Source organism: Leptodactylus fuscus, chromosome 9 (genome assembly GCF_031893055.1).
Source record: "Leptodactylus fuscus isolate aLepFus1 chromosome 9, aLepFus1.hap2, whole genome shotgun sequence".
NCBI lineage: Eukaryota > Metazoa > Chordata > Amphibia > Anura > Leptodactylidae > Leptodactylus > Leptodactylus fuscus.
In genome coordinates, this window is record NC_134273.1 from 63,040,841 (window position 1) to 63,066,295 (window position 25,455).

General features: G+C 42.1%; 1 protein-coding gene across 2 annotated transcripts in view; it reads left to right on the forward strand.

Annotated features, from left to right (window-relative positions):
- CAMSAP2 (calmodulin regulated spectrin associated protein family member 2) overlaps window positions 1-24,991 on the forward strand; it is a 79,732-nt gene extending 54,741 nt beyond the window's left edge. For both annotated transcript variants that reach the window (XM_075286418.1, XM_075286419.1), the window contains 12 exons: window positions 1,144-1,283; window positions 3,058-3,148; window positions 5,423-5,495; window positions 6,240-6,274; window positions 8,954-9,023; window positions 10,437-12,600; window positions 16,008-16,144; window positions 17,429-17,652; window positions 18,113-18,185; window positions 20,071-20,195; window positions 20,806-20,924; window positions 24,543-24,991. In XM_075286418.1, coding sequence (XP_075142519.1) covers window positions 1,144-1,283; window positions 3,058-3,148; window positions 5,423-5,495; window positions 6,240-6,274; window positions 8,954-9,023; window positions 10,437-12,600; window positions 16,008-16,144; window positions 17,429-17,652; window positions 18,113-18,185; window positions 20,071-20,195; window positions 20,806-20,924; window positions 24,543-24,848 — 3,557 coding nt within the window. In that variant the 3' untranslated portion in view covers window positions 24,849-24,991. The remainder of the gene's footprint in view (window positions 1-1,143; window positions 1,284-3,057; window positions 3,149-5,422; window positions 5,496-6,239; window positions 6,275-8,953; window positions 9,024-10,436; window positions 12,601-16,007; window positions 16,145-17,428; window positions 17,653-18,112; window positions 18,186-20,070; window positions 20,196-20,805; window positions 20,925-24,542) is intronic.
- Window positions 24,992-25,455: the final 464 nt, after the last annotated feature.

Consider the following 25,455-nt stretch of genomic DNA (forward strand, 5'->3'; position numbering starts at 1 on the left):
AGAAACGGATGAAGTGTGTCAGAATCCAAAGAAACACAGTTTTTTTTTTTTCCAGAAGAATTAACACCAGAATATAAATCTATAAGATTTTTTTTTTTCTTCTTCATAAGATCAAATGAAACAAGACAAGTCAAGGGAGGTTACGTGTCCTCTTTAAGGGGTCAGTGACGCTTCCCATTATACCATGGATGTTCAGCTTTAGCACAGTGACTATTTCAAACCTTTAAGCTGTCTTTGTGACTTAGGGCTTAAAGCCTCAGTTTACCATTAGACTATTATAAATATAGCAATAACCTAATATACCACTATAATCCTATATACAAGTCAAGTTACTTTCTAAAATAGTAGTAGTAGATTCTAAAGTAATGTTCACACGGTGAGTTTTGTTGCAGTTTGTGACCTTTTTACAAACCTGCAGTACATACAAAACATTTAAGACATAAAAATGTTCACCATTGGCTGCTATGCAGTAGATGCTGCTGTTTGCCTGTAGTGCACCCTGCCTTAATACAGTTCACTATGTCTAAATTTAGTGGCGGTGAAACAAAATTTAAAGAGGACCTTTTCACCAGCTTTTTGCTTCATTTAGTAGGAGCTGCTCCATTTCCAGCACAGTTGGAATTTTTCTGTAGCCCCCACCATTCCCAAGCTGTAAGTGCTGTTAGTTTTGGTGCCTGATGTGTCATTTAGGCTCTGTACTGTCAGGAGGGCGGTGTCAGGCAGCAGCAGGGAAAGGGTGGTTATGCTAAGCTCTGGCACTGTCCACCTTTCTCCAGAGCGCTATATCTTACCCCCTTGCCTGCTGTCCAACTACACCCACCTGACATTAAAGAGCCTAAGTAGCGCATAAGGCACCAAAACTAACTTCACTGATTGCTCCGAATGACAGGAGCTACAGAAAATATTCCAACTGCGCTGGAATCCATAAAGTAACACCTATTAAGTCATGCAAAGAACTGGATATGGTCAAAGGTCTTTAATAAAAGTATCTTGCGTATGGCTATTTTCAGAAGAGGATTGATAACAGACAGGGTTGAGTATGTTTTAATAACATATGTAGCATATTGGGTATTGCTCTATGCCCTCATCAATATCCAGTCATCGTAAGAGTATGTAATAGTAATAACTTTTTTTTTTTTGTAGATATCTGCTTCAAAGAGTCGATGTCCCTGGCTGACAGCCTATATAACCTTCAGCTAATTCAGGAGTTCTGCCAAGAGTATCTGAATGGATGTTGTCATTTTAGCTTGGAAGATATGCTGTATGCATCGTCCTCTATCAAGGTTTGTATCCAGTTTATTTAGGAGTTATTTAACAAATGACATATCTATAAATTGTACAGGAGATTTGTCAGTTGCGGCTATATAGCCTGTACAGGTGCACAGGGGCCCAGAATAACATGAAGTGGGGGAGAGGTGGGCTACCACAATATAGTACTGCTTCAGTTTGTAGCTGGACCCTAGCCAGTGCACAAGGTAGGTTCTACTAGAACCCAAAAACTGTACAAATCCATTCGGAAAGGGTTGAGGCTTATGCTATGTGCCTGTTGTGTCTGTACATTGTCTTTGCTGAGCTTCTTTGTTGTATGTTCTGCTCTTATAGGATTTGTGTCATTTTTGTATTCAGTGTGCTGCTGCGCTTGTGGGATGTGTGTTGCTGCACTTGATGATTGAGCACTTGTGCTGTGGCCTCTCCAAAACAGCCGGTTGGGGGTGCCTTAAGGATCGGTTAATAATTTTAACCCTTTTCCCAATTTTAATTTATTACTTCCATCCTTCCAAAAGTCACAACAGTTTTGGGGGCTTAATTTTGGTAAGACAAATTGTATTTTGCAATGACACCATTTAATATTCAATATAATGTTCTAGAAAGCTGGCGATGGCGTAACCCTGCAGGGTATCCCTCCCCAGCATGATTGAATCTGACAATTGACTACCTCCCGCTGAGCTGTTGGTGACTGATAGAGCAGACACACATAGGCTATGAATTTTGGCCCGAATCTCATTACCCCCAGAACGACCGATTAAAAGGTCCTGTCGATACTGCCAAGACTTTTTGACAGTCTTGACAAGAGCTGTCCTTGCAACAGAGTCTCCGGGACCAAATTGTAGATTAGAATAGAGGCGTTGTAAATTAACAACTGTGGACAAGGTATGGGCTAAAGCCTGCTTGGTCCTCGTGAATTACGTATCGATCCTGGCAGCCAGAACCTTTACAAGCAATTTAATATCAGGTGGAAGGAGCAATATTGGCCTATATAAATCTAGTTTGATCAGGCTCTTCCCTAGTTTCAACAATAGGACAACTATCAGATCTATAAGAGCAAATGAGTTGGCACCACCTTATGTAAATATATGGGGGACATATTGTGCATGCCAAAGACCAAATGAATAATACAGAAAAAGAAAAGCATGCATACATAGGATAGAGACATTCAACCCAGAATAAATATTAGGTTAAAATATTCATTGGCAAAAAAAAGTTAAAATCAATTAAGAATATATTGGATCAGACAATGTGGGGTCTTAGGTTGGTGTATACAAATTAATAGCAACTCCATTAGAACTTATAAGTTATACAATAAGATGGCTGCATTCTAAAAGGAGAAATCAACACAAAAGCAGAATGACTGTGCAAGTATTAATGAGAGTCAGGCTCTATCAATAGAACTCTAAAGACAAAAACTAGTAGTTGCCAAAAAAGAAAGAAACTTGAAGAAGAAAATTTAGCCAAATTGTTCCCATATGTGTAAGGCCCCATAAAGAAGAGATCACAATGAAAGTCCTGACTCTTCTTCAGGAAGTCTATCTTTAGGAGATACGCATGGAAACTTCCATTGTGATCTCTTCTTTCTTGGGTATCACACATTTAGTAACTATCCAGCGTCTGCATTCACCCTCATGATTTTTAGTTTTCTGGTGGCAGGTAACGTCCTCCATGCTGGGTTCTGTGACAGATGCTGGGTGCTTTAATGCTCATAAAGTTATTTTCAGATTTTGTTGCATTTAGCAAATATATTTATTTTCAGTTTGTTTGTTTGTTTTTTTTCTTTTTCAGGCCAATTATTTGGTATTTATGGCAGAACTTTTCTGGTGGTTTGAAGTCGTAAAACCCTCATTTGTACAACCCCGGGTGGTTGATACCCAAGGTAAGGTCTCAGTGTGAATGATAAATGGATTTTCATGGAACAATATAGCATGTCCAGAGCATTTTCTTAGGAAATAGGTTATGAAAATTGTTGCTGTAAAACGCCATTATCTGCTGCCAGAAAAGACAAAGAATATGTGCACAAATACAGTCGAGTGTCTGGTTAATCACAGTGACATTTCGTAAGTTCCATGTTCCCATCCTGTGCCATGTTTTGCTCCATTCACATGAATATGCAGACTGCAGTTCAGTGGCGTAACTAGGAATGGCGGGGCCCCGTGGTGAACTTTTGACATGGCCCCCAACCGTCGCCGAAGACCTCGACCGACCCCCCCCCCCCTCCTCCACATTCCTGCGCGCTCTATTATGTCCCTTAGTGGCCCCTGCACACACTATTATGCCCCTTAGTGGCCCCTGCACACAGTACTATGCCCCTTAGTGGCCCCTGCACACACTATTATGCCCCTTAGTGGCCCCTGCACACACTATTATGTCCCTTAGTGGACCCTGCACACAGTACTATGCCCCTTAGTGGCCCCTGCACACACTATTATGCCCCTTAGTGGCCCCTGCACACAGTACTATGCCCCTTAGTGGCCCCTGCACACACTATTATGCCCCTTAGTGGCCCCTGCACACACTATTATGCCCCTTAGTGGACCCTGCACACGGTACTATGCCCCTTAGTGGCCCCTGCACACACTATTATGCCCCTTAGTGGCCCCTGCACACAGTACTATGCCCCTTAGTGGCCCCTGCACACACTATTATGCCCCTTAGTGGCCCCTGCACACACTATTATGCCCCTTAGTGGCCCCTGCACACAGTACTATGTCCCATAGTGGCCCCTGCACACAGTATTATGTCCCTTAGTGGACCCTGCACACAGTATTATGTACCACTGTGGACACCCATAAACAATTATTATACTCTGGGGTCTTTTCAGACCCCAGAGTATAATAATCGGAGAATAAATTATCGGGGAATAAAAACTACTGTTTCTTACCTGTCCCCCGACTCCTCCGCTGTCGGCCTCCGCTGCCGTCCTTCTTCATTGACGTCGGACGTCACATGACCCGGGACGCAGGCCGGGTTCATGTGACGTCAAAACTAGGAAGGAGGCCTGGCAGGATCGTGGAGAGGTAAGTAACAGTGTTTTTTATGTTTATTACCTCTCCCGGGCCTCCGATCATTATAATTGGGGGTCTGCAAAGATCCCCGAGTATAATGATAGTGTTTGTGGGACCCGTGGCGTCACTTTCCGATCCCGGCCCAGCCACGATCGGTAAGTAAATAGGGCCCGTAACGGCCTAAAAAAAAAAAAAAAATGCAGCGATAGTGGCTGTCACCGGGCCCCCTAATGTCCCGCGCCCTCTGGCAGCTCATACCACGGTAGTTACGCCAGTACTGCAGTTCCATGCAGAGCTGGTGGTCAGGAGGGCCAATGTGTAGGAAAAACTGGGGCGGTTCTGGAGGACTAAAGCAGTGCTACAATCCTTCATCCTCAGGATCACTAGGGAAGATGTGAAAAAACATGTAAAACCTAGCTATTTTCCAAATATTCTGTATCCATTCTGCACTTATGCTATATTGAATGCCCTATATAAAGTGATTTACATAGGTTCATAATAACAACTTATTTGTTTTTACAGATATAGTTTGACATTAACATTAATAATGAATTCATTGGGGAGAATTATGAAAAAGCTAGTCGCCGTATCCCCTGTACCAGCAGATGAGAGGGGGAGGGTGACACATTTATCACTAGGCCTCCTCATAAATAATGTGCACTCACTGCTGAGCCATAGACTTGCACGGAAATCTACATCATGTTGTAGCTGGCGTTATTTTCAGGGATCATTTACACCAGCAAACTGCCGTATATGATCATAAAATATAAATAAATATCCAATATCTTGGCATTTTTAGCAGCAGGACTATATTTTAGGCTCCATGCACTAGAACATGTGTTTGATCAGTGTGCTAGCTGTGTTTTTTCACGACTAGCACAACAACATATTTTTTATGGCCCCATATACACACCTGCGGTATCCTATACCTGTTCATTTTACCACCCCAAATAAAGCAATGTGACCATATAGACATCTGTGGCACACGAATATCATCCATGTGCCATTATACCCGGCATGTGTGCATGTAGTCTAATGTATAGAGAACAATATGTACAGTATACTCTCATCCTTTTATCTACTGCACAATGGATTTCTTCATGTTATTACTATTGTAAGGTTTATCGTTTGCATTTTGCTTGCAGGACCCACTAAGGCATCCTCAAAATCCTCACGTTTCAACAGGAGACATACATTATCAAGTTCCTCTAATGCAAGGTATGCTTATATTACCTATTCTATAACATAATATATAATATAGAACATACATCAAATGCTTCTTGCAACATGTTACTTCTTCGATTGGATATATTGCATATTATCTTGTCTATACTTGGCAAGATGCTTATTTTAAGTGCCAGAATGGTATAATATGGTTAATATCTTCTGGTTAGCTGTCAGTGATATAGAAATACCTCTACTACCATGTTTCATACACCAATATCATTAGACGATAGACACCATTGATACAGACTACCATTTATAGTATTTAATACCCCATGCTTAGTGTATTCAGTGATGTACCATAATGACAGGTGTCACTGACCATATGTAGTGCTAGATGAAAATAATTTCATATCCTAAACCTATATTACAAATCTTCATCAGAAATTGTTCAGAAAATTGGGTAAAAGGCGTAGCCTAGTCATTGCATAAGTGTACAAAACTACAGACCAGTCTTTTACTTGTTAACAGAAAAGTAGGACAAGGAGCAAATGGCCAACATGTTCTTTAGACATGTCAAATGTTTTAAACAGGACGTCCCTTTTCTCTTTTATGGAGTTGCAGTAACTTCCAGTAACTTTACTAAGTTGAGACCAAAAAATATGTAAAAATTTCCTTTTTCCACATTCAATAAATAAGTTATCCAGGCCCCTGAGCTTGTGCCAACTGAATGCTTTCAAAATCCCTTCTTTACTTTCCAAAGTGGCAAATGAAACTGAATTGTAATATATCTTGCAGATCCCCACAAGATCCGCCGTCACCACCGGGTCCAGGTAAGAGTTCTCTATCTCTCTGTTGGAAGGATAGTAACCTACATCTACAGACTTATTTGTAGCTTCAGAAGCCCCTCTGTTGTGTCCAGTCCTCAAGACCTCCAATATTCTTGGGGAATAGGTAGCACTAGCTAAAGCATAAAAATAAAATGCTTTGGGCCTTTCCTCCCTGTTTTTCTGCTGTTTGGTTACGTTTAGAGACGAAAATGTACTCAGCTGTGTCTGTCGGCTCTATTTTGTGTCCTACTGTCTGGTTGCAGATCTCTGTACTAGAGATGAGCGAGTAGTCATAACTAAGAGGAAAAATACCACAGCCCTAAAAGATATATAGTTAGTGGCTACAATGTGAACAGTTACCAAGCTCTGGTGCACGAAAAAGTCAATGAACCTCCCAGTCCAGGTCGGAAATATGCTGGCACCACGAACATGTAATTCAGCAACCAGAGCTTAGAAGCATGTTATTAAAACATAACTTTTAATGAAAATTTATTTTATTTTATTTTTTTTACATGATGACAAATAAACCATGAAAAACAAAGTAACAAAAAAAATGACGCACTTACTACATGTAAACAAGACAAGTGAAACACAACTGTCACCTATGCGTTTCAAGGCCATGAACCATCGCCATGAGTAAGGGGCTTCGTCCTTGAAACGCGTAGGCGGCAGTTGTGTTTCACTTGTCTTGTTTACATGTAGTAAGTGCGTCATTTTTTTGTTACTTTGTTTTTCATGGTTTATTTGTGTCATCATGTAAAAAAAAAAAAAAAAAAATTATTTAATTTTCATTAAGTTATGTTTTAATAACATGCTTCTAAGCTCTGGTTGCTGAATTACTGTATTTTTCGGACTATAAAACGCACTTTTTTTCCCCCAAATTTGGGGGGAAAAGAAGGGTGCGTCTTATAGGCCGAATGTGGCGCCTGGCACCCGCTCTAATAGAGAGGCGGAAGCCGGCAAGTGTTAGACGCCATTACAGGTGCCGGGGCCTGAGACATCGCTGCCCTGCCCTGCATGAAGCCAGCAGCGGGAGGAGTGATGCTATTCCGCTCCTCCGTCCCCCCCGCCGCTGGCTTCATGCAGGGCAGGGCAGCGATGTCTCAGGCCCCGGCGTCTATCCCTCCCCGGCATCCGCCTCTCTAATACAGTGGATGCCGGGTCAGTATCCGTGGCCCCTTCTCCCCCGGGGCCGGTCCCCACCGGCCCCGTACCTGTAGAGTTGCAGGCCGGCTCCAGCGCGGCGATATCGCAGGAGCCGACCTGTTCGGGTGACAGCCGGGAGCCTAATGAGGCTCCCAGGCCTGTCACTGCTGTATTAGTATTGCGGCTGGTCTCTATGACCAGCCGTAATACTAATAGACAGAATGTCCCATAGACGGCAATACAGTTGTATTGCCGTCTATGGGACTTGCGATCAAGTGACCGCAGGTTCAAGCCCCCGGGGGGGAACAAAATAGTAAAAAAAAAAAAAAAAAAAGCTTTAAAAATATATAATAAAAATATGAACTAAATAAAAGTTCTAAATCACCTCCTGTCCCTAGAATATATATATATAAAAGTAGAAAATCATATATCATAAACCACCGGGTTTTTTTTCAATAAAAGGTGATCTAAGCAATAGATATTCCCCAAAATGGTATAACTAAAAAGTACTTCTGGCCCCGCAAAAAAAAACACTCTATGCATCCCCGTACAGCTGCAGGGTCACCTGTCAATGTGGCCTTGCAGCTGTTGCAAAACTACAACTCCCATATATTAAATATTTTACCAGTTTTTGCTTCAAAATTTTTTTTCACTATTTTCCTCCTCTAAAACCTGCGTCTTATAGTCCAGTGCGTCTTATAGTCCGAAAAATACGGTACGTGTTTGTGGTGCCAGCATGAGCGAGTAATATTCGATGGAATACCTCGCTCCCATAGGAATGCGTGTAAGCGGCCGAACACCAAGGGGTTAAGCACATCAAATATTCACTGTGCCTAACTAGAGATGAGCGAGTACTGTTCGGATCAGCCGATCCGAACAGCACGCTCGCATAGAAATGAATGGACGTAGCCGGCACGCGGGGGGTTAAGCGGCCGGCCGACGTCAAAGCAGAAGTACCAGGTGCATCCATTCATTTCTATGGAGTGTGCTGTTCGGATCGGCTGATCCGAATAGTACTCGCACATCTCTACGCTTAACCCCTTGGTGTTCAGCCGCTTACACGCATTCCTATGGGAGCGAAGTATTCGATCGAATACTACTCAGTCATCTCTAGTCTGTACAGGAACCTGCTCAAAAAACACTTCTGCCATATTGTCACAGTGGAGAAGTGGTATTATAATGTCACCATGGGTATGAGAAATATTTTATTGAGGAATGGATGTCAGCATTGTGTTTGAGCCCGGATATCATGCATAGTAAATAACTTTAAAGGGGTTGCCCACTTTGTTACCTTTTATATGAATAGATCCTTCCACTTACTATGACACCACTCCTTCCATGTGTTTATACCTATTCATGCCTCAGTTATCGATGTCATCTTGTTGGAGCCATGTCTTGGTGATACTATCACCTCTTTAGGCCTCATATATAAAAAAAACAAAAACAAACAAATCATTAGATTTTTCATTGAAGCTGATGTTACAGATGGATACACACATATCCGTGTTACTAATATTATCTATGCTAACATTTTAGCTGTCATCCGAAGATCATCTTCAATGTCCTATGTGGATGGACAGGTTGGGACTTGGCCTAAGGAAAAACGGTAAGTAAATATGTGTCGATTTAGTAGGTTCCAAAAAATACCCTCTGTGCAAAAAATCCAAGGCATGAGCAATCACATATCTAATAAATGTGTATTTCTGTCTGGAAGCACCTAAAAATCCCAAAAATGTAAATGTCAAGATAGACGTCCTAGAAATAAGACATAAATTATGTACATTTTCAGTCTTTAGATGACAAGTTTCCTTCTAATTGGCAACTCTGAAGCCTAGTGTCTCTTTAAATTTGCAGAATGTGAATATGTACTGGGTAAATGGAATCCCTGACCGCTACAACACCCATTTCAATATGTCTCACGTTTTATCATAACAGAAAAATAAAAGAGATAGAGATTTATGTCAATTGAAGTGTCAGGATACAGGATGTGCTAAGTCAGCATTTGCTCAAATTCTGGAAGGTATTTTGTTTATCATCTCTGGAGAGAAGCCAACTGAAGATATTTTTGTCAATTTTACTCAAAATTTCTGAATTGTTTGTACAAAATGTTTGTCGGCCACTTTTCTAGAACTTCTGATAGCTCAGTATCTAAATGATCATTGTAGCTCAGCAAAGCGTGAGTCGCATGATCAACCAGTCAGCTGCTAGATCCTGTATGTGAGTATATATTACGAGTACCGTATATACTCGAGTATAAGCCGAATTTTCCAGCACAGTTTTTGTGCTGAAAAAGCTCCCCTTGGCTTATACTCGAGTCAAGCAAAAAAAAAAAAAATTATTTTCTTCTTTTGAAGGAGGAGTGGGGGGTCTATGACCAGCCGCAATAGTAATGTATAGACTCTCCCATAAAATAGTGAAAAAAAAGAAGCTTAAAATAAATAAAAGTTCTAAATCCCTCCTTTCCCTAGAATACATATAAAAGTAGAAAATTACTGAGAAACACAAACACATTAGTTATCCCTGTGTCTGAAAGTGCCCGGTCTGCTGAATATAGGGGATCTGCAGTGCTCCTGTTCCGTCAGAAAGGGGTTAATAGGAGCACTGCAGATATCCTATATTCAGACAGACTGAATTCCAAGTGGGGGGAAAAAACCCAGTCCTCAAGCTCAGGGAAGGGGCAGACAGACAACCAAAACACCCCCTCCCCTTCCCCAGCACCCAGCATCTACTGCACCCAAAAATTCCGACCATTTTCATTTTTGAAATTTTCCAGTAGCTGCTGCATTCCCCCCCCCCCCCCCTCGGCTTATACTCGAGTCAATAAGTTTTCCCGTTTTTTTGTGGTAAAATTAGGGGCCTCGGCTTATATTCGGGTCAGCTTATACTTGAGTATATACGGTATATATTATTACTTCCATGTATACATTGACATTGTTTTGCCACTTATTGTCTGTTTCCTCTACAGAAATGTTTTTTTGCTGCCAGTTCACTTAATATGTTCCTCTGTTTTTCATGTTAGGTCTTCAATGCATGGCGTATCATTTGACATTTCATTTGATAAAGAAGATGGAATCAGAGTGACAACCCCAAGCAGACCGATCAGAAGATCTGTTAGTAATGAAGGCTTCTCTCTAAACCTGGCCCGTGTTCCAAAACACATCCGAAAAAATCTTTCCTTTCAACCCATCAACGGTCAAGGACAATCCGATAGCATCAATGAAGAATGGGGACAGGTGCCTCACAATTATGATGACTTGTCACCCACCAGCAACAAATGGGACTCAGATGATGGTGACCAAAATAGACAACCCAATGGCCCGCATGAGAATAGAATATCAACAGATGAACTGGATAGTCAGATAGAAGCTCCAAGTATTGAGGAAGCCCTTGAGATCATTCACAACCCAGAGAAGACTACTCCTGTCATTACTGATCAAGTTAACAATGGCTTCTTCCTTCATAACATTGATGTGTTATCTCCTCTAGCTCTTGTGGACACTAATTTAGACATCATTGACAAAAAAGGATCCCTGAGCCCCATTACGGACAATACAGAGGTGGACACTGGAATCCATATACAATCGGAAGACATTCCAGAAACTATGGATGAGGATTCTTCTTTGAAAGACTACACCGTTAGTTTAGATTCTGACTTAGAAGACCATGTGAAGTTGCAACAGGATTATGGGATTCACGTAAATAATACTCGGGAACCAGTCAGTCCTTGTCCTAGCTCTGTTAGTGGCAAATCTCAAGCAGGTAGTACAGCTTCTTCCAGTTCTGGGGTCAAAATGACCAGCTTTGCAGAACAAAAATTCCGAAAACTCAATCATGGAGATGGCAGGAGTAGTGGAAGCAGTTCACAAAAAACAACTCCAGAGGGTTCAGAGCTAAATATTCCACAAGTGGTTGCACTTGGCCAAATCCAAGAGGTAAACTCTCTTCCACAAAGCAAAGACACAACGCAGCTCCTCGCCTCTGAGGTGGTGCAGCTGAGAATGAAATTAGAAGAAAAAAGGAGAGCCATCGAGGCACAGAAAAAAAAGGTAGAGGCGGCGTTTACACGCCAGCGGCAGAAAATGGGAAGAACCGCGTTTCTAACGGTTGTAAAAAAGAAGGGAGATGGGATCTCTCCCCTGCAAGAAGAAGCTGCATCTTTGGAAAACGAGAAAACCCATCAAGAAAAGGAAATGCGACCTTCAGATATTGGCATCCCATCCTTAAAAGTAAATAGTGAGCAAATACCATCCAGGTGGCTGAAATCTCCTACAACACCTGTAGATACAGAAAAATCTTGGAGTCTAACAAGCCCAAGTGAAGAGAACATGACTGAAATTGATGTAGGAGAGTACACGAAGTCCATTGAGAAACTAAATTCGTCTCTGAATTTTCTCCAGCAGGAAATGCAAAGGCTGGCTTTACAGCAGGACATGTTAATGCAGATGAGAGAGAAGCAAGCCTGGGTGATATCTCCACCTCAACCCTCACCACAAAAAGTGCCCCAGAAGGAGTCTAAACCAGCAACAAAACCCTCAGTAACATGGTCCCCAATTCCTTGCTTTACCTTGGAGTCTCCTAGGCAAGCGCATAGATCTCCTCAATCTTCGCTCAAGAAGACTGTCTCTTTTCCTGTGAAACCCCAGAGAACACCTCGACCCAATGAGCTCAAGATAACTCCTTTAAATCGCACTTTGACTCCGCCGCAATCTGTAGATAGCCTTCCACGCCTACGAAGGTTCTCACCAAGCCAGACACAAACAAGATCCTTTGTTTACTTCGGAGATGATCGAAAACCTGTCACTGAAAATCAGCAGGCTAAGGAAATCTCTAATACCGACGAATGTTCTAACAACGAGAACCCTGGAAACGAAGACCTTGGCAAAGGCGTGGAATCTTATGAGACCTCTGGGCAGACTGAGAAAATGGTAGAAGTAGAGAAAAAACCTATTGAATCAACAGTATCTGAAGTGTTATCTCAGCCTATTATAGAAACCGTGTGTGTGACACCGAATGATGAAGTGTTCAGTCAGAGGAGTTTCGCATCCGCTAAAAATGGTAGTCTTATCGAAGTCCCTCTCTCCAAGCTGCAGCCTCCACTGGAGATAGCTGAAAAAATTGAAGCAGAACCTGAGAAAGAACCAGTCCCTGAAGACCAGAAAGTTTGCTGTGGCTTCTTTTTCAAGGTGGGCATTTGTGGTTACATTAGTATCCTTATTATTCATTTATGTTATTCACTAACCTACAATATATAAATGCAGAACGGACGATGATGGAACACATGGTATGGGAAATATACCGTAAAATATACAGTATACTGCAGACTGTGTCAATCACTCCCTACAAAAAATGTCCTGTATATTCACAATATTAAAAAAAAAAAAATTGATTTACTAATCACAAGACTAAGGCCCCGTACACACGGGGGCACGGGCCATGTATTTTGGTACTGATTTTGACGCGGGAAGCTGCGGCAGAATAGGACCAAAATGCGACTGCCATGGCTTCCGACTGTTGCATCTTCCCGCTCCAGAGTAGGCCCAAATGAATGGGCCTAGTCCTGAGGGTGCTGCTGCGAGGCGGACGCCGCGGCTGAATGAGCCACGAAATTTGCCTGAAGAAAGGGCAGCTCGCGTCTTTTTTCCGTGAGTGGGAACATACCACTCAACGGAAAAAAAGAACGCTAGCGATCTATGTAGACCTCTATTGGGAGGGGGCGGATTCTGAGGTGGATTCAGCGTCAAAATCCGCCCCCTCTTGCCCCGTGTGAACGAGCCCTGAAAACACGCAAAAAGGTTAAAAAGGTTAAATCATGAAATGTATTTACCAGGGGACAATTACATATATCCAATGGGTGAATTAGAGCGAATGTCCCATAAATAATTTTAAGTAATTCATATAATTATTAATGGAACAACAATTCATATAATATAAATATTAGAATATAATAATAAATGGACAACAGAACTGACCCATCAAAATAATCCCAAGTGGTAGAGAAGAACACAAACATATCCATGTTGTAAAAAGAGGCCGAGTATTCTCTTGGTATGATCCTTTTTAATAAGTAACTACTCTTTTTCTCTCCGACTGTTTTGTGCGGAAACCACACAGACCCCATTATATTCTATAGGGTCCGCGGATTTCCTTAGGTAACCACTTTTTTTTATGCAGATAGGTTTTACGTGGGCCCCCTGTGGACATGATTTTTTAGGAGCATTTGATCTGTGTGCTGCTGTGTCAATACTTGTGACCCACCAGTCAGATTCATGACAAGTGCACAGTTGATGAACCGTGTGTAGTTATTCAGGAAGGCACGAAAATCCATCCAGTGTTTAGCAAGAGTCTTCCTGGCAAGAAAACACACTTGACCCACAATTACAAAATCCTTTCAATGCTGCATGGGTATTTTTGAGGGAGAGTTAATAGATGGGAATCCCCCATTGAAGGGACATCTGTTAATAAATAGATGGCTACAAGGAGGAGGATTTGGGAACATGCATTATTCAGATTCTGTTAATTTCAGTGAGAACTGAGTAATGTGTTATATGCCGTGGTGCTGCAGGGGGATTGAACACTTGCTACGCGCTTGCTACGGAGTACCACCATACTTTACAGGCCGCTAGGCATACCCTGCAGTCTGCTTATTGTTAGCAGGTCTTTGGGCCACGTTCAGATAACAAAATATAAGCAGCTCTAAGGGGTATTCCTTCAACAAAATTCGGTCAGGCATCATTGAAATGCTCGTATCATGTGGAGGTTCTGAGTGTTACGCTTGGAGGGTGCAGCATGTGTCGTGTAAGTCACATACCAGGAGAAATGGTATATCTGCGATGGTCTGCAGGACATGACCTGTGATATTTGGCTGTTTAGCTGGGGAGCTGCAGGACGGATCCTGGGCCGCATGTCATGAGCATCACATATTTTCCATCTCTCCTAGTATGTTACTTGCTCTGCACATGCTGCATCCTCCAGGCTCAACACTTAGAACTCACACATGATATGCTCCTTTGACAATGTTCACTGGGAAAACTTCAATATATTGCACTTGTCTGATGAAGGATTGGTGAATACAGAAAATTGCAATTAATATAAATTAAATCACAGGGAGGTATTGCCATTTTGGCGTGTGGTTCTATTATGTCTATAAATAAAGGGGTATTCCCATCTCAAGAATCATGTTCAAACTTGTAGCTTAAGTTAACTGAAGTGTTCTACCCAGTACATTGCTTTATCAGTCTTCCTCCCTTTGCCAGATATAGGCAAAAATTCCTCAACAGTGTTTACAGCTGATTCCATGATTTGCAAATTTTTAGTACCACTTATGGCTAAAACAATTGCAAGTGCCATTTGCCCAAAAATTGCCAGTCACCGCCCCTGTCATATTAACATAATTTATGTGACAAAAGTGATGTAAATGTTGTTACAATCTATGGCAGCCTCAGGGCGTATGTAAATTTGTCCATGGGCATGAGGAGGAAGCAAAGCATCAATGTGATTTAAAGGGGTCGGCCACTTTCAGTCCAATATTGAGAGATAAATGTTATTGTTTATATAATAGAAAGTTGTACAATTTTCCAAGATACTTTCTGTATCAATTCCTAACATTTTTCTAGATCTCTGCTTGTGTTTATTCACTGTGCTTCGCTGTCCATGGTCATGTGATATATATACAGTCCATGGTCATGTGATATATACAGTCCGTGGTCATGTGATGTACACACAGGTGCACAGCTCGTTACCAGGGAGATGTCTGAGTACTGTGCTGTGATTATAACGAGCTGTGCACCTGTGTGTACATCACATGACCATGGACTGTATATCACATGACCATATACTATAATCACATGACCATGGACTGATTTGTATCCACTGGGAGTAACCATAATGAATGAGAGCAAGCAGAGATCTAGCAAACCATGAGAAATTGATACAGAAAGTATACTGGAAAATTGTCCGACTTTTTATTATTCCAACAATAACATTTTCCTCTCAATATTGATCTGAAATTGACCAACGCCTTTAAGCTCCCCTTGCTCTGGAGTAGGGGGACACCAAGTCATAGAATACAGTGGTCTTGATGAATCCCCCTCCAATAAGTATACAGTCAGGGAGGCTGCACTCCTCTTCCTCGTGATAACCGTATGACAGGAGCCTGTGCGATCATCAGCACTAACTGTGATAGGAGTTTCTGTCCTCTTACCCTGTGGACAGTCTGTACAGTATAATTCACGCAGTTTCAGCTTGTCACCGAAGCCAGATTTCTACCTCTGCTATGCAAAATGGCTCCAGTGTGATCTACAGAGATAGAAGTAGCAAGAACAAGCAAGAGACTGATTCGTTCAATTCCATCGTAGAGCGTATGGGTCAAATATTACTATGGCTACTATGTGGCATCATGGCCTTATCTACTTTTGTCTTGGTTTTATAGTGAGTATTGAAATGATTTAATTTTTTTTCTGCACTCTTGTCTGTCTGATGAGGTCACTTGTAACTTGTGATGACCAGCGACCCAGGAAAATTACTGACCTGCACACCATGTTTTTCAATGTATTAATACACCTGCTGTAATACTTTTTACTCTTTCCTGCAGGATGATCGCAAAGAGGAAAATGATATGGCTGCAAAGCGGGCTGCTCTTTTGGAGAAGAGGCTGCGGAGAGAACGGGAAAATCAGCAGAAGAAGATGGAGCAAGAGATGGAGCTGGAAGTCAAGAAAGAAGAAGCCAGGTTAGAGAAACCTATCATACAGAGCGGGGCAAGTGTTATCCAGCTGGAACATCGGGTCACCTGCAGTTTATGTTGCTTGTCAGGGTGGCATATGGCAGGATATGTGATCGTGCTGGGTATTATCTTCACATATTCATGAAAACAGACCTGAATAATCCAACCATCCACTGTGTCCTTTATTTACTGTACTTGGTGTCTGCGCTAGTCTGAGGCATAGAAGAAATGACATTTAGGCTGAGGCTCCATGTTGCAGAAAAGCAGCTTTTTTTGTTGCAGATTTTACTGTTTTTGAGCCAAAGGCAGGAGTGGATTGAGCTGAAGGGAGAAGTATAAGAACTTACTATATATTTCCCATTCCTATTGTAGCCATTCTTGGCTTTGGCTCAAAAACCGCAGTAAAATCTGCAACTAAACATGCTGCGTTTCCGTAATGTGGGGCCTTAGCCTAAAACTTTTTTTGGCATATAAATGCTACTAGACTGACCCTATATAAAGCATATGCCAATATGAAAGATGCAGCACTTATGCTCTTCTTTTCTCCACTGATGGCTTTTGCTTGTTCGGAAAGATACTGCGCCATGGACGTTCTGAGTTAGTCTGCACACTTGGCTAACCTGTAGAAATCTGAACACAGTGTGTCTTTACTCCAAGGCTTTTGTAAATTCTATGGCTGCTTTGGTATTAGGCTCCTATTATAATTACATGGTTACCTAACATCGTAACATTGATGATTTATCCTTAGTATAAGTTGTCCGTATCATATTAGTGGGGGTCCAATGCCTCGGACCACAACTGATCAACTGCCTGAAGACACTGCAGCATTAAACTGAGTGATATGGCCTTTTCTTCAAGGGGGTAGGGGTTGTGGTTGGTATTTCAACTCAAACCTATTCATTTGAATGGGACTGAGCTGCAAACCGGCTATGTGAAGAATTAATATAGATTTCTTGCCTCTGAAGCAGAAGGAGAGCTTACCAGAACACACCTGCCATATTGTACTGCTGATCTGTGGGGGTCTTGGGAATCGGACCCCCACCAGATACTATTCTAATACTATCCTAATCATGGGCCATAAATATTTATCTCCCATAAAACCCATTTAATTAGAATATTACATCAAGACGTCTGTATAGATTTCTGAAGTTGAGAATGAAGCACGATCCTGGAAATGCCTTTAATTCTAATAAGTGTTAGTTATGTAGAATAATGAAGCATTAATCCTCTGGTAATCTTCATTAGGATTTGGGGCTGTTATTACGCTAATATATAATATTCTTTTCGCAGACGAAAGTCAGAAGAAGAACGTAGTAAGAAAGAGGATGAGAAAGCAAGACGGGAGTTTATCAAACAAGAATACCTACGTAGGAAACAGCTGAAGTTAATGGAAGATATGGACTCTGTTATTAAACCTCGGGTCAACATCAGCAGAACAAAAAAGGCCAGGCCTAAGTCCATCCACAGAGACCATCAAGTGGAACTACCCAGAACACCTACTGGGGCTCCTCCAGGTAATGTAACTCCACCAGGGCCACTTCTGGGATACAAGTTGAGTATGAAGAGTGAGGACGTGCTCGAGTTTTTCACTTATGTCACTTATTGCAGAGCGATCCATGGTGTATTAGCACACACTGGATTAGCCCCATTGAATTTGGGTCCAAAGCCTTTCAAATTGAAAATCCATGGCAAAAAGTGTGTGCACATAGCCATAGCTGTTTAATGGAAATGCGTTACAGTAATGATAGACTTGGATAATTGTATATATTATATCATTGTATATATTATTGCTACTATTATAGTATTTCATCATATACTGCGGAGAAAGATTAAGAACCAAGATCTACGCCAGTCACATCTAATGGAACATATTCCCATTAGTGGAACTGATAATTGTGCTTATGTAGGAGACGTTTTAGTGATTTCTTTTTTCTTTTATTAATTTATTTTATTACTTTTATTACTTTTCTTTAGCTTCAAGCTTTTCCTTGGCCTCACTGAACACAGGCGACAATGAAAGTGTGAATTCTGGGAAAAGAACACCAAGGTAAAGAACCTTTTGCCACATAAGTAATTTTTCTCATTGTCCCAAAATCCAGATTATGTTCCTTTAAAGGGTTTTTCCAGGCTTTACAATTGGATTGGAAGGTTCTCACACCTGGGCCCCTAGCCGATCAGCAGTTTGAAGAGGCTGTAGCATTTAGGTCATCAATTTAAAAGTCCCCGAAAGACCTCATCTCAAATAAAAAATGCTTTTTTTTTTCTGCCTCCAGACAGTACTTCTGTTGCTTTTTAATAATATGTTAATGAACAGTTTACAACGAGAATGTCACCGCCTTGATTATCTTATCATACTAAATGGCTACCTCCCTGCTACGACCGATAGAGCCAGGCAGTGTACATGTCACTCATAGCAGGGAGGGATGGAGCGACTGAAAAGCATAGCTCTTTAGTGCAATGAGAACAATGGTGACAACCTTGCTGCACCAAATAATATATCGGGTGTGGGGAAGATACTTCGGTAGCAGCAATGGTGCGGACCCAACCAGTCAGACACAAAATCTGTAGCAAACAGGTTTATTTAAAAAAAAAAAAAAAAAACCATCAAAATAAATAATCCTTTACTTTAGTCACAAAATAAGCAGATTAAAATACAGTTTTAAATTCTGGCAAAAGAATGTCAATCAAAACCCTGCTCGTCTGAGCACTGACTAAACAATAAAATACTAACTCTACTTGTGGCTTACTATCTCGTATGAACCACACGAGTAAACAAAAACAGTGCAATACAGTCTCACCATGCTGTGTCTCAGGACAGACCCAGACGCCTCCTCCCTGGATCTGGATTTAAAAAAAAAAAAAAAACCTTAAAATTTTTTTAAAGAGGCACACCAATTAAAAAAAAAAAAATCCTCTCCATTTAAAAATAACCATATGCGTAACGTTATTGAATAACTGTCTGGCACATTTATTCTGGTTTTCTCATCTCAGAGTTTCTCATGTTCTCCTGTCTCCTCTCCCCTCCTGGTATTTAGCTCAGGCCAGCAGTATACTCAGATGAACAGTGTGCTTTGTTAATTGCACAGTTATCTCTGGGTTTGTATGCAGAGATAAGAGACTCTGGTCAATGCACTGTTCTAACTCTAATCAGGGCTCAGCAACTAAAGCACTTTGCAGAGAAAGTGAGAAGAGAAAATAGGTAGTTGGGAACATGGACTGAATTATCAGTCAACCACCGCGTACCAACCATTCTGAAAAGGGGACAAACATTCCCTGTTCTACTGATGTCTGATCCCCTATTAACCCTTATTCTCCGGATAGGGAATAGCTTCCCGCACAGGAGAACCCCTTTAATATTCTGTGTTATATTCTATATATGAGGTATAGGGTAAAGAGGTGGTGTTTTTTTTTTATATACTGTATGTACATAATGATCTTAATTTATTAATGACCAAACACTGCACACGTTTGTTGCTTAGTCCAAGGCTTTAATCCTTTTCTTGAATACTTGTATATTGAGGAATTAAGGTTCCTACAGTCTAGAAAGAGCAGGTCGAATGTTTATTGTTAAATTATATGCTCCATTATCTCTAATGCACATAGTGCTTCCTGCGTAAACAGGAGCTCAAACACACAATACAGTTCCATGGGAGCCAGAGAGAGGCAATAATATACTTGCATTGTGAGTTTGATAGGCTGTTCATACAGGAAGCACTCTCTATCAGAGGAACAGAGAAGGTCCGTGCTTAGGATGGGAGCACATAACTGCCCAATCTTGGGTGTCTGCTGTGATCTTTGATTGCAATGATTTTATATTATTCTTCAAATACTACTCAGTCTTCCTTATTTTAATTGTTACATTTGTTACATGTGTGAACATATCTTTGCATGAATTTTGTTTTACACATTTTGCCTTTTTGTTTGTTTGGCAGTCCTTTTAGGTCAGAATCTGTAGAAGGTTTTCTGTCACCCGGTCGTGCTGGTAGTCGTAATGGGGAAAAAGACTGGGAAAATGCTTCCACTACTTCTTCAGTGGCATCAGCTACAGAGTACACAGGTAGGTGCTATTATAAACTATGTGAGAAAAGTGCTGCAGTATAAGGAGGACGTCTTTCTCCGCTTTATTGTGGCGGTTCTGAGCATAGGACAACTATACGTATGACTTACTTGTGCGGCTACAGAATATACAGACAGGGATTGTACTTATCATACATAAACATGAATACCAACTATTTCTGTCACAGTCATACAACTTTTTTACATTATGTCTTCATTAATATTATCATCACATGAACAAGCATGTTCTTTGTAGTTCAGTGTAATCCTATGGAATGAATGTCATTTGCTGTCACAACTGCAACATGATATAAAGTATGTGTGTGGCATAAGACTAATTGTATTGGTTCCTTCATAGTAAAAGTAAAGTTTAGCAAACAAAACTTACTTATAGGTGTATTTGCCATTTAGGTTGTAGCTCCAGTAGAGACAGGACCATAATACAGGACTATGTTGGCACTTTCAGTGATGTCATCAGGGCTCAGAACAGATACATATCATTACTACATCATTACTACATCATTACTGCATCATTATCACTGCTACATATCATTAGAAATCTTTTGTTTTGCTCTTTAGTACATATATTTTCATTCTTCTGTTGCTTACAGGACCAAAGTTGTACAAGGAACCCAGTGCTAAATCTAACAAATACATTATTCAGAATGCTATATCCCATTGTTGCCTGGCTGGTAAAGTGAATGAAGGGCAGAAGAACAAGATTCTGGAGGTCAGTACTGATAACTCTATAACTATGGCCCATCCTCCGTATAAGCCATCACTATTATGTCCCAGAAAACCCCTTCAGGCTGGAGACACACACTGGGGGTAATTCATTTACCCATATATGACAGTTTTCTGGCGTTGATGGGTGTAATTGTGACACATCTTTAGCTTATGGAACTTTGTTACACTAAAGATGAGCCATGTCTGTCTTTATGCACCATGTTTGTAATGTTTTGTGGGGTTAGAACAAAGCGTATACATGTAAAGAGGCTATACCTCGCTCAGGGGCTTTATTAAGGATGGCACTCAAACCGCCAGTCTTCATAAATTACCCCCGATTGAATTTTTCTTGCAAATTTTGCTACAGATTTTTCAGCCAAAGCCAAGAGTGATTTTAAAAGTAGTGGACCATACAAAGGAAGCTCTTATACGTCTCCCTCCTGCTAAATCCTGGCTTTGGTTCAAAAACACTGGCAAAATCTACAAGAACAAAAAATCAGTGTGTCTCCAGACGTAAAGAGGACCTTTCATGTCCTCATAGATGTGTGGTATTCTATACTGCTAGAAAGCTAACAGTGCGCTAAATTCAGCACACTGTCTGCTTTCTGGGTATGTTCCCCAGTAGAGATGAGCGAACAGTGTTCTATCGAACACATGTTCGATCGGATATCAGGGTGTTCGCCATGTTCGAATCGAATCGAACACCGCGTGGTAAAGTGCGCCAAAATTCGATTCCCCTCCCACCTTCCCTGGTGCCTTTTTTGCACCAATAACAGCGCAGGGGAGGTGGGACAGGAACTACGACACTGGGGGCATTAAAAAAAAATTGGAAAAAGTCATTGGCTGCCGAAATCAGGTGACCTCCATTTTAGACGAATAGTGGATTTCAAATCCGGGTCATATGAGAATGTGAACTTTGTGACTATGAGACAGGGATAGCTGTACAGGCAGGGATAGCTAGGGATAACCTTTATTTAGGGGGGAATGTTATTAAAAATAACTTTTTGGGGCTCTATCGGGTGTGTAATTGTGATTTTTGTGAGATAAACTTTTTCCCATAGGGATGCATTGGCCAGCGCTGATTGGCCGAATTCCGTACTCTGGCCAATCAGTGCTGGCCAATGCATTCTATTAGCTTGATGAAGCAGAGTGTGCACAAGGGTTCAAGCGCACCCTCGGCTCTGATGTAGCAGAGCTGAGGCTGCACAAGGGTTCAAGCGCACCCTCGGCTCTGATGTAGGAGAGCCGAGGGTGCACTTGAACCCTTGTGCACCCTCGGCTCTGCTACATCAGAGCCGAGGGTGCGCTTGAACCCTTGTGCACACTCTGCTTCATCAAGCTAATAGAATGCATTGGCCAGCGCTGATTGGCCAATGCATTCTATTAGCCCGATGAAGTAGAGCTGAATGTGTGTGCTAAGCACACACATTCAGCTCTACTTCATCGGGCTAATAGAATGCATTGGCCAGCGCTGATTGGCCAGAGTACGGAATTCGGCCAATCAGCGCTGGCTCTGCTGGAGGAGGCGGAGTCTAAGATCGCTCCACACCAGTCTCCATTCAGGTCCGACCTTAGACTCCGCCTCCTCCAGCAGAGCCAGCGCTGATTGGCCGAATTCCGTACTCTGGCCAATCAGCACTGGCTAATGCATTGTATTGGCGTGATGAAGCAGTGCTGAATGTGTGTGCTTAACACACACATTCAGCTCTACTTCATCGGGCTAATAGAATGCATTGGCCAATCAGCGCTGGCCAATGCATTCTATTAGCGTGAACTGAGTTTGCACAGGGGTTCTAGTGCACCCTCGGCTCTGCTACATCAGATTGCTACATCTGATGTAGCAGTGCCGAGTGTGCATCAGATGTGTAGTTGAGCAAAACTGACTCAGCACTGCTAAGTCTCTGCATTCGCATAGGAATGCATTGGCCAGCCTTCGGCCAAATCAGCGCTGGCTCTGCCGGAGGAGGCGGAGTCTAAGGTCGGACCTGAATGGAGACTGGTGTGGAGCGATCTTAGACTCCGCCTCCTCCAGCAGAGCCAGCGCTGATTGGTCGAGTTCCGTACTCTGGCCAATCAGCACTGGCCAATGCATTTCTATGGGGAAAAGTTAGCTTGCGAAAATCGCAAACTGACAGGGATTTCCATGAAATAAAGTGACTTTTATGCCCCCAGACATGCTTCCCCTGCTGTCCCAGTGTCATTCCAGGGTGTTGGTATCATTTCCTGGGGTGTCATAGTGGACTTGGTGACCCTCCAGACACGAATTTGGGTTTCCCCCTTAACGAGTTTATGTTCCCCATAGACTATAATGGGGTTCGAAACCCATTCGAACACTCGAACAGTGAGCGGCTGTTCGAATCGAATTTCGAACCTCGAACATTTTAGTGTTCGCTCATCTCTATTCCCCAGTGCTGGAGATAACTGTACCATTAATTTCGGTACTGATATCTTCCACTGTCAGTAGGGTGAGCCTTAAAGTTCAGAGTCATCACTGCGCTGTTAGGAACACTTCCCCCGTCAATACTCTTCCATAGACTTGTACTGCCATGGGGGGGTGTTCCTTACAGACTAGCAATGATACTGAGCTGAAATTCCTATGGAAATTAACTAAAAGTGCATTAGGGCGTGTTCTGGGACAACTGAGCAAGACCTTTTTCTTGATCAATATCTCTCTAGCAATACTGATCTTGCTGCAATGCTCAGCTGAACGCTCCACCGATGCTCGCTTAGCTCATTTGCCTAGGATTAAAAGGTAAAGGGTTTTTTGTCAAAATCGCCTCCATTCATTCTACAAACATATTATTGCACTGAGCTCACGGCCCTGAGCACTATAACATACTGGGGCTGGTTTAATAATGTTTTTTGATGCTGACAGACTCCCTTTAACACAGTTATTCTATATCTAAAAAAAAGGGTAACCAGTAGAGATGAGCGAGTAGGTATTCGATCGAGTAGGTATTCGAAATACTCGTACTCGATCGTGTACCACTCGCTATTCGAGTGGAAAAAATTTGATGCAGAACCAGCGTTGATTGGCTGAATGCTATAAAGTCGGCCAATCAACGCTGGTTCTTCTCCTACCTTTAGAAGTCTTCTCCGCACAGCATCCCTGCGGCGTCTTCTGGCTCTGAATTCACTCTGCCAGGCCTCAGGCCTGGGCAGAGCCGACTGCGCATGCCCGCGCTACAAGAAAATGGCCGCTTTGACTGTAAGTGGCCATTTTCTTGTAGTGTGGGCATGCGCAGTCGGCTCTGCCCAGGCCCGATGCCTGACAGAGTGAATTCAGAGCCAGAAGACACCGCAGGGACGCTGCACGGAGAAGACTTCTCGGAGAATCCAGCCCGACCCTCACTCGTGGACTTGGTAAGTTCAATTTGATCAAATGTTGCCTACCCCTGAAACGAGCATTTTCCCCCCATAGAGTATAATAGGGTTCGATATTCGATTCGAGTAGTCGAATATTGAGGGGCTACTCGAAACGAATATCGAGTATTTAACTACTCGCTCATCTCTAGTAACCAGTAGTTTTCCTATATTTGAGGAGCTCAAGTAAGATCTTATGAGCGGTAGAATATTACATTATAATATTAACCATTTCTGATTTTCTTCCCTACTTTCACAGGAAATGGAGAAATCGAACGCCAACAACTTCCTGATCTTGTTCCGTGACTCAGGATGTCAGTTCCGTTCTATATATACTTACTACCCAGAGATCGAGGAGATAAGCAAGCTGGCAGGCATCGGACCCCGCTCTATATCTCGTAAAATGATCGAGGGTCTTTACAAATATAATTCGGATCGCAAACAGTTCAGCCACATCCCAGCCAAAACCATGTCTGCCAGCGTCGACGCTGTGACCATTCACAGTCACCTATGGCAAGCTAAGAGACCTATGACCCCTAAAAAACTACTTTCTTCCAAAGCATAGCGGTGGCTGGTAAAAAAGAAAAATTGGGCCTCCTGAAGTTTAACGGAGGTCGCCATCACTTGTTGCCAACGAGACTTGTGAACACAGACACTTCTTCCTGCTGTCTTTACACACAACTGGAATGTAGGACAGTATTGATCAAGGGTGGGTTAGGGTGGGCAACGCAAAGGGATGTGTGAGGGAGGGGGGTTATTTATCACAAAAAAGTTTTTGACTCACTTAACCGGGAGGGTAAGCTGTATGCTATCTGAATTCAAGGGGCATGTGCGGTATGACACTGAAGCACTGACATTTGTCTATGTTAGGTGAGTGATATTACTCGACATCTCTTGCCTTATATATTATTATTCATTTTTTTATTCTGCATTCGCGTGTGTGCAAGAAGATGTTGAGTTACAAAGGGTAAATTGAGTTTTTTTTTGTCTACTCTGTATTTTTCTCTGTTTTGGAGAAGGGTGTAAAATGTGTTGTCGAAAAAAAAAAAAAAAAATGCATCGGTGTCACTGCCAAGACGGGCGGCCGCATGTACTTTACTAAGTATTTCCAAGCTCTCTGGCAGTGAGAAGACTGTGGGATAGGCCCGCTTACCTCAAAAATGCAAGCCAGT